This window comes from Microtus ochrogaster, unplaced genomic scaffold (assembly GCF_000317375.1).
Source record: "Microtus ochrogaster isolate Prairie Vole_2 unplaced genomic scaffold, MicOch1.0 UNK26, whole genome shotgun sequence".
In the NCBI taxonomy this organism is placed as follows: domain Eukaryota; kingdom Metazoa; phylum Chordata; class Mammalia; order Rodentia; family Cricetidae; genus Microtus; species Microtus ochrogaster.
Window position 1 is genome coordinate 4,063,104 of NW_004949124.1, and position 10,057 is coordinate 4,073,160.

Below are 10,057 nucleotides of genomic sequence, written 5' to 3' on the forward strand. Positions count from 1 at the left end.
AGCCCTGACTGTCCTGGAACCAAAATGAATTCTTTTTTCTCTTCTTTTTTTTTTTATGGTTTTTCGAAACAGGGTTACTCTTTGTAAGTCCTGGCTATCTTAGAACTCCCTTCCTCAGACTCATGGAGATCCACTTGCCTCTGCCTCCCAAGTGCTGGGATTAAAGGCGTACACCACCACCACCCAACCCAAGATGTATTTTTCCCCCCACCCCCCAAGATGTATTCTTAAATTTAACCTTTTCCCTTTATTCTAAAGCACTGCTGAGGCCTGACTCCAGGGTTTTGTGCATACCAGACAAATATTCCACCATTAAGTTATATCCCCAGCCCTAAAATTGTACTTTTCCTTACTAAATTACGACCTATGAATTGGAAAACCACATCATTAAAACAACTTAACAGATAACAAGGCTATCATTAATTAATGTGCTATCACCAGAAAATCTGGAGAATAAACAATATTCAGTGTTTGATGAGACCATCAGTGAACACAAAAGTATTAAAAATGAATAATTCCTATCTCTTAGATATAGACTTACAAGGAACATATCCACACTGGACAGTGGTGGTGCCTTTAACAAACTTGGAAGAGAGAGGCAGGTGGATCTCTTGAGTTCCAGTCCAGCCTTATCTATAGAGTGAGCTCCAGGACAGTCAGAGCTGTTGCAAAAAGAAAACCTGTCTCAAAAATAAAAACCCCACAAAACCAAAAACCACAACCACAAAGCAACAACAACAAAAACCAGTGGGGGATGGGAGAGAAAGAGAAAGAGAATTGACAAAATTTATATGAGAGCACTGTGAAAAATGTAGAAAACACAATACAACCTGAAGTGGGGTAGTGAACAAAGAATCTCCGGCATGTAATGTAAGAGAGGGAGAAGAACATAAAACTATCCTACTAAAGTAAAATATATGCAATTTTCATACACAAGAAGGCCTATTAACAAAATCCATAAAAATTTAATGTTTCCGCTTTAAATTATAAATCACATATATTGTAAATAACCAATAAAATTCATTTAAGTAGAAAGCATACTTACAGAGCAATAAAGAAATTTATCCTGGTATGCTCATTTATAGTAAATTTAGCTCTCTTGAAATAAACAAAGGTCATAGCCAAAAGATACTATAAGGAAAAGTTAGAAATTAATATTAGTGGTTTGCTTTCTGTAATACAACTGCTATAAAATAATAAACTAAACTTTAAGGCATTATTAATCTTTATGCAATCACCTGAGCACTTATTTTTTTCTCCTGTAATTAATCCGCTTGAATATGTGAGAGTTACTGATAATTTATTATATTTAGCTAAGTGTATTTCCAAATCTTATTATAGCTGATGCATTCTAAAATTAAAATTCCATTTTTTTCTAAATTAAATTTCAATCTTATAGAGAAGTTGAAATAGTTCAATGAGTAACCAAACATCTTTCACCTAGATTCACCAATAGTTACTCTAAAAAATAATATGTAAGGATAACTTCTAAATAACTTCAAAAATTAGAATAGCAAGGCTTAGTTTCATTGAGAAAACACATTTTAAATGTAATATCACAAATACACACAATTATCCTATTAGAATGTATGCCAAGATCTAATGGTTTAAATTTGAAACAAGTTAAAATATGAATTTTTATCTTTCATACTTATTTATTATCTAGTGAGGGCATTGTACAAGAAGATAATTCCAAGGGTTCCCTTCATTTCTAAGTAAAGGATTCCTGAAATAATGTCAAGTGTTCTGGGTTAGTTACTTTTCAAACACTGCCCCCTGCTGTCCACCAGCATTAAAGCACCTAAACTGTACCGTTTACCACAACTATAGAAACTGAGGATTTGGGTATATTAGTTTATTTGAAAACTGACACTGCGATTGTTTTAAAGATTACATTTTTGGAGACATATTTTATTTTTACACACACACATATTTACTTATTTATTTATTTATTCATTTATCAGTGTGTGTCATGTGTCAGGCCACCATCCAGATGAGGCAATCAGAGAACAAATGACGGAAGCCCATTCCATTCTCTCTTCCACCATGTGAATCCCGGGATCAACTCAGGATTGGCATCAGGCACCTTTAGCAGTTGGTGTAGTATGTATGTATCCTGGCAACCTCACATCAAATGTTTGTGATAAAATGTTAGCATGTGCCAGGCAGTGGTGTCGGCACCTGTAATCCTAGTACTTGTGAGACAGAGGCAGGCAGATCTCAGTGAGTTCGAGGCCAGCCTGGTCTACAGAGTGAGTTCCAGGACAGCCAGGGCTACACAGAGAAACACTGTTTCAAAAAACAATAACAACAAAAAAAGTTAGCATGCCTCAGATTTACCTCAAAATAGTTTACATTCCTAGGAAGAAGGGTTAAAAGAAAGAAGAATGGCCACGTTGATGATGGCTGTACTTTTAAGAGCCACACGGAAGGTCTTTAAGCTGTGTGTGCTTTAGTTTTTCTAAATTAGTTTCCGGAGGCTGCAGAGATGCCTCAGCCATTAACAGCGCTGTCTATTCTTCCAGAGGACCCGGAGTTTGATTCTTAGCACCCATACGGGGACTCACAACTGTCTGTAACTCCAGATCTTGGGGATCAGACACCATTTTCTGACCCTCAAAGCATGCAAATGGTGAACAGACATACAAACAAACTGATCACCCAAACATATAAAGTTTCTAAAAAAAACTTTTCAAAATTAATTTTATTTTAAAAAATATTTTAGCTTTTAATTGTGTGTGTGTGTGTGTGTGTGTGTGTGTGTGTGTGCATATGAGTGCAGATGCTTGAAAAGACCAGAAGTCAGCAGATCACCTGGAGCTGGAGCTACAATCAGTTATGAGTCACTCAGTACCGGTGCTGGAAACTGAACTCAGGTCCTCTGAAAGAACAGGAAGTCCTCTTAACCCACTCAACCATTTCTCCAGCCTCCCAAATTAAAAAAAAGAAAAAAACTTCGAAAACTTTTTTATCTTTGGCAATTTAGTATGAAACAAAGGCCTTCATTTCAATTCTTAGACTTAAATCATAAACTAATCTTCTATACTTTCCTTTATCTATTGATTTATATTTTAACTGTTACTGAACTTAATATATGACTGCTCAGTCTAAATTGGTATTTACAAAAGTAAAATGGCAACTTTCAGCTTACTCAAAAGTATAGAAACAATATTGAAACGTATCCATAAAAGAGCATAAACCATCGCTGTTTCTAATAAACTAAACAGTTTATAGAATATGATATCTAACTGAAGAACATGTTAAACTAAGAGGTTTGGGAATGAGAGATATGAATAAGAATAAAGTATATGGGCATCTGGGTACATGCCTTTAATCTTTGAGTTCAAGTCTACAAATGAAGTTTTAGGACAGCTAGTGTTACATAGTTAAGCCCATGTCTCAGGAAAAAAAGTATAATAAATGATACACACATATGATAAAATCACAATGAAACTGATTTCTTTGTACACTAACCCAAAAGAGAATGATCCATTATTTTAAAGATACTTTTGTGTCATGTTGGAATGTATGTATGCGTGTGTGTGTTTGTGTGTGTGTGTGTGTGTACTCATGCACCCACCCAGAGCTGGAGTTACAGTAGTTGCAAGCAGCCAGATGTGGGCAGAAGAAACCTCTGGATCCTCTGGAAGAGCACCAAGTGCTCTACTAACTACTAAGCCATTTTTCCACCCCACAAGCCATTTGCTCTATAGAATATTTCTCAATTTTCACTTGTCTAGTGTTTTTCAAAGTATGTGACAGTCGCTAATCTGTGGTTGTTACCCAGCAGTAAGAAGTATGTGACAGTGGCTCATCTGTGATTGTTACCCAGCAGTAAGAAGTATGTGACAGTCGCTCATCTGTGATTGTTACCCAGCAGTAAGAAGTATGTGACAGTCGCTCATCTGTGGTTGTTACCCAGCAGTAAGAAAGCCATCATGGAATAAGAGGCTATTTACACTATTAGAAATTATATACAGCAATTTAATACCTCTTGAATTATAGTAATAAATTGATTAAAAGGATAATTGAAACTTTTGGTCTGAATTACTTATAAAATATTCAAACTTATAGAAGATTGCCTTAATGGAGTCTCAAGAACTTTTCTCCATACCAATTAAAGGTAGTAATTCTTCTTCTTGGTCTACTTTTTAAAAAAAGTAGTAATTCTAACCAAATGAATTGAATCTAGCTGACCACAGTTATACATGTCTTAGGAGGCTGAGGTACGCTGATTGTGAATTTACGAGTTTGAGGACAGGCTGGGCTGGAATGAGAGAGAATGTATCCTTGCCCTACACCCCCACTCCCTACCCTGAACCCTGCCACCAAAGTATTGAGTATTGTTTCCAAATAGATTTGGTAAAAATTAAGTTTAAAAATTCTGCTTTGGGAACCAGTGGAATGGATCAGTGGGTAAAGGCACATGCTGTCACGGTGGAAGAGGAGAAACAACTCTGTAAATTGTCTTCTGACCTCAACATAATGGCTACGGCATTCATGTTGTCACTGACACACACACACACACAATAAATATGACCAAAGAATTCTGGCTCTGAAGGAAAGACATAGGCTATTTTTCTAAACATAATGAAGGAGAAAATTCTTATTGGGTATCAAAAATTTTAATGATCTAGTAACACAATGATAGCTTATGATTATACTGTTTCCAGTTTACCTTGTCTGCAATTTTACAACAGCAATCCATCCACAAGAAATCTTGAATTAAGTCGTCATCTACAACAAAAGGTAACTATGACTTATTTTCTTTAAAATGTTTCCTTTTGAAGAGATACTTTCTGTATTGGGACATTATAAAGTGATGCTTGGAAATTAAGCAAAAATGGTTACTAAGGTTTAGTTGTCAGTTTTAAAAGTAAATTTATTATTGCAATGACTATCATTTCCCATCTGATTTGAATATATATATATATATATTCAACTTTAAAAGTGAATAATGTTTCATTTTTGAGCATCCAACAGCATGTTGGGAAACTCCAGCTCTTTCTTCTTTTGCAGAGTACATTGTAAGAGGCAGAAATGGAATCTGAAGTAAGATAATTCATCTCCTAATAAATAATAGCTTAATATTGTTCTAAGTGTATCACTTTTCCCAATTACTTTCACCTTTTTTCATTTTGGGTATTATTCATTTGGGTATTTTTCATTTTGGACCCTTTCTCCTATTTCCTCTCTAGTCTACTTATTACTCAAATAAAAATATAAATATGTCTATATAAATAACTTCAAGTTTTACTTGGATTTATAATTAACATTTAATTTTGAGAAAACCAATTTTTAGAATAAAAAGATCAACAAAATCTTGAAGAATAATATCTACCACAGAATGGTGGTGCAATCCTTTGATCCTAGCACTTGGAAAACAGAGGCAGGCAAGTCTCTGTGAATTCAAGTTCTACTCCAGGCCAGCCAGAGTTACTTGATGAGACTCTGTCTCAAAACAAAAACACAACAAAAAGCAACATCCAAAAAGTAAATTAAAAAAAAACCTTGTTTTGATTTGAAAGCATTAAAATAGATAATCTCAAAATATGTTGAAAACTATCAGAATTTAATCTAGGAAAATCACCTTTGTTTTAATAACAAAGCAAAAGGTTCTTTTTATTCATTTTGTATGTTATGAATTGCATTCTTGTAATTGTTATTTGGAAACTTCTAAGAATAACTTTATTTTCTGGAATTAATTTGTTCTTTTAATTTTGTTTCTATCTCATAAGTTGCCTAAAATGGTGGAATCAGGTGTTTTCTTATGACCAATTAAGTACTCAAAAACCTTGTGGGGTAAGGACTGGAGATGACCAACAAAACAGGTATTTTGCTTGCCTCTAATCTGAGCATTTGGTAGGTGAGGGCAGGATTTAAAACACAAGGTTTTTAATCCTTAAGTACATAAAAAGTTTAAGACTAGCCTGGGCGTACATGGGACCCTTTCTAATACAAAGGTGGTGAGGAGTAAGAGAGAGAGCAAAGAAAGGTTTGTGGGCAATCATTTTGCTCTCTTCTTACTAAGGAGCAATGGGATCGTGTTAACATTCTAGATTCTGATTGGTGAAAACTTTATAACTTCTCTTTACATTCCTTATATATTTAGCTCATCTTTTAGCTCTGATACTCTTTGCATCTTACCAAGTGTGCAGGCAAGCATATAGACTTCCTCTATAGTCAAGGAGGGTCCGCTGTGCACCACTATTAAACTGTGCTGATCTGAGTCCTTATCAGGAAGCATCTACACTATCTCTTATTCTATTGTCCACCTTGCGACTGCAAAAGCAGGGCTCCTTTTCTTGGCTGGAAACCTGACATTGTGAAAACCTGACAAGAGATTTACACTAGGATTCTTCAGTATTTTACACTATTAAAATGTCTTACACCTACCAAATAATTTAAAGAAAGCAGTCATTTCCTGACGTTGTATAATTAGACAGGGTCCTTTAGGCCGCTTAGATTTGTTGTTATGTGCATTTTTTTCAGATGCTTGCCAACTATCTTTGAAAATAGGACGCTTCAGATTGATAGGCTTTTTAGTTTGATGTGACCGGTTAGAACCTGATTTTACATGAACAGTGACAGTAGGTGGTGTCTCACAACACATCTGATTGTGCCGCATTGTGGCTTCCCGAGATTCCTACAAAAATAAAAATAAAAAATTATTGATCACATCCACTCATTTCTATATAAAACTATCTGGATACTGCCATATGTAATCATACAAAATGTTGATCTTGCTATTAAAATGTTATCTGTAACACCAAGTCATATTAGAAATTGTTCTTACAGTGCTCAGAAATGCTATGCCTCCTTGGGTAACGGCATACTCCATTTTCCCTTGGTTATTCTGGAACTCAAAATCAAATCTGAAACTTGCTTATTTTCTTTTTATAGTGTTCATTTTTCCTGGTAGGTCTTCCTTGGCCACAAAGTTTCCATATTCAATAAGCAATTATTAGTATTTTCTGAACAGTTTCAGCAAATAAATGGCACATGTGCTTTGTATGATTTTCACTAATGTGTGTGTGTGTGTGTGTGTGTGTGTGTATGTGTGTGTGGTTTTTGTTGAGACAGGGTCTCACTACGTACTTCTTAGCTGGCCTAGAAATCACTAAGCAGATCAAGCTGGAACAACTTCAGGATCCTAATGCAAACCTCTGAATCCCTGACTCATAGTGACCAAGCAGCACACTTCCCTTGGCATTCAACAAGTTATGTAGATTCCTTCCTGCTCTCAGAATCTCTCCTGCTGAAGGTGAAGCTACTACACCCAAACTAGCTGGATACTACCAATACTGCCCAATCTGAGAGTCACATACACAGTTTTATATTTTTAAGCTATATTTAAAAAGAAAACATGGCCAGGGCAGTGGTGGCACATGCCTTTAATCCCAGCACTTGGGAGGAAGAGGCAGGCAGATCTCTGTGAGTTCGAGGCCAGCCTGGTCTACAGAGCGGGTTCCAGGGCAGTCTCCAAAGCTACAGAGAAACCCTGTCTCGCAAAACAAAAACAGAGGGAAAGAGGGAGAGAGAGAGAGAGAGAGAGAGAGAGAGAGAGAGAGAGAAGGAGAGAGAGAATATCTGAGGGCTGGGCTATAGCTCAGTGGGAGGGGAGACTACTTGCCTAGCATGTGTGAGAGCAGAGCTCAAGCCTTAGTGCTAAAAACAAAGTTAATTTTAATAAAGCCAAATAGATCAAACATGTAATTTTAACATCTAATCAATATAAAATTAATAAAATATTTTACATCCAAAATCTTTTAAGTCTGGTACATTTTTAAAAAAACATTTTTATTTCATGCGCACTCATGTTTTGCCTGTGTGTCTGTGTGAAGGTGTCAGATCCCCTGAAACTGGAGTTACAGGCAGTTTCAAGCTGCCACGTGGGTGCTAGGAATTGAACCCGAGACTTACTGGAAGAGCAGTGCTTTTAACCTCTGATCCATCTCTCCAGCGCTGATACATTTTTGATACTTTATACATATCTCAATTTTATGTTAATTACTAAATAACTCAAAATGTAGTCCTATAAAAATGAAGTAGTGTATGAGAGAATATTTTACGCTCCTTCCATTTTATAATTAAATGAAGTAAAAAAAGTTTTCTGTTGCACCCAGCCAAATAAGTGTTTATGGTCACATGTGGCTAGTGGCTACAGTGTAGGGTTAGATGATAAAGAAGTAGGCAGAGGGGGCTGGAGAGATGGCTCAGCAGTTAAGAGTACTTACTCACTGTTTGGCACTCACAGGGGCTCACAATCATCTAACTCCAGCTCCAGGGAATTCGGTGCCTTCCTCTGGTCTCTGAGGGCACCAGGAAAGCATGTGGTATATGGCCAATAGGTATTGTGTAGCCACGTCTCCAAACAGACACATTCCATCCTAGAGGGAAGCTGCCCAAGACGGGTTCACAGATACCAGCCCCGACCCGCGGTTCCGGAGCAGGACTGCGGCGGGAGGAAACCGATCGCCTGTACAGCTTTCCCAGACATCAGCCCCCCGGGGTGGGCTCTTCGGGGATGCAGCTTGATTCATGCATGCTTCTCAACCTGGACTCAGGTGGAACCCCTACTTTTGTGCCATCAGCTCCCTATCTGGGGTTAGTAGACGCTGGTTTGCGTCACTCAAGGCAAAGTCTCACAACATAAGGTAAGAATCCTTCAATTCGCCCGCATGCATTCTAGCGACATTTGAAAAGTCATAGCAGAATTCATAAAGACCATGTCTCAGTTTGGGAAGTTTGGGGTTTTGTTTGTTTGTTTTTTGTAAATACACCTGAACTTTGTAGGCGTCTAAAGAAAGTTCTCTCTCGGCGTAAGATAAAGGGCATCTGGCGACTGAATCATAAAATAGAAATCGTTTTTCTGTATGAAAATCCAATCCCTGGCGACTGGGGATAGACAGGCGGGAAAACTTTCCTACATATGGGGTGTCGCGATGACACAGGGCAGCTCAGAACTCAACACTGCGATGCGACTCTGGGTGGGAGCGTGGGACACGGGATCAAAAGCGGCAGGACTCGCATCCCCTCAGCCCCACCGTGCATCCCGACCTGCCGGGCGACCCGGTCCCTCCGGTCTCCGCCTCCGGGAGGCTCACTAGCTTCCCGGCCCTCAGAGCTGGGGCGGGGGGGGGGGTGTAGGTGCGGGGGGCCTCGAGGCCGCGAGACCGCCCGGATGCGCCGCTGAGGGCTGAGGGGCCTCCTCACCCCGGACTGCGGGAGAGAGCGGAGGGCGCTGCCGACACTCGGGACTCGTCACCAAGGCCGCCCGCCCAGCGAGGGCGAAGGTACCTGCGCAGACCGGCGAAGAGTGAGCGGCCTCCGCTTCAGCCCGCAGCCTCAGACGGTTGCTCGCTGGTCGCTCGCACAGAGCAGCACCCGCTTTCCAGCCGCCAGCTGCCTCGCCGGGAGCGCGCGGCCGCCGGAGCCAATCGGAGCGCGGGGACAGCTGGGGGCGGGGCCGGCTTTGTAGCCCCGCCCCGCCCGGTCCCGAGCTGACGCCTGGTCTTCTGCCGTTATTCTGCTCTAGCTCTATGGACCTCTACGCGGGAATCGCGCTTTCCCGCGAACGTGTCAGTGTAGAACCGTTGAGGTGCCCGCCCCGGACGGAACGAGGACACCGTGATGCCCTGCAGGCCCGGGGTCTCCCGCTGTACCCCTCCTCCCGCTTCCCTGCACGCACCTCGCACTTGTGAGCTTGAGAGAACGCTGCCGCCCCCGAACCGCGTGTGCACAAGTGTCTGAAAGGAGGAAGAGCCCGCCTAAGCTAGCTCTAAGGGTGTGAATAAAGTGCCCCCTCAGGTTCTGGAACTCACGCTAGACCAGGCTGGTCTCGAACTCACAAGAGATCCTCCTGCCTCTGCCTCCCAAGTGCTGGGATTAAAGGAGTGTGCCACACTGCCTAGCTCTTCACTTTTCATTTCTTAGATCCATGGCCCTCCGGTGAATAAATGTGCCAAGAAAATCTTTAGGAAGTGGCTGCTTCAGTCATTCCTGTGGTTTTTCATGAGGATCCTTCTCTGCTGTCCTTTTCTCAGGAGCAGGGATT

General features: G+C 40.1%; 1 protein-coding gene across 1 annotated transcript in view; it reads right to left on the bottom strand.

Annotated features, from left to right (window-relative positions):
• Spdya (speedy/RINGO cell cycle regulator family member A) overlaps positions 1-9,395 on the bottom strand; it is a 37,081-nt gene extending 27,686 nt beyond the window's left edge. The window contains exons 1-4 of the mRNA XM_005367957.3: positions 9,301-9,395; positions 6,397-6,646; positions 4,679-4,737; positions 1,046-1,131 (exon numbers count right to left, since the gene is read on the bottom strand). Coding sequence (XP_005368014.1) covers positions 1,046-1,131; positions 4,679-4,737; positions 6,397-6,628 — 377 coding nt within the window. The 5' untranslated portion in view covers positions 6,629-6,646; positions 9,301-9,395. The remainder of the gene's footprint in view (positions 1-1,045; positions 1,132-4,678; positions 4,738-6,396; positions 6,647-9,300) is intronic.
• Positions 9,396-10,057: the final 662 nt, after the last annotated feature.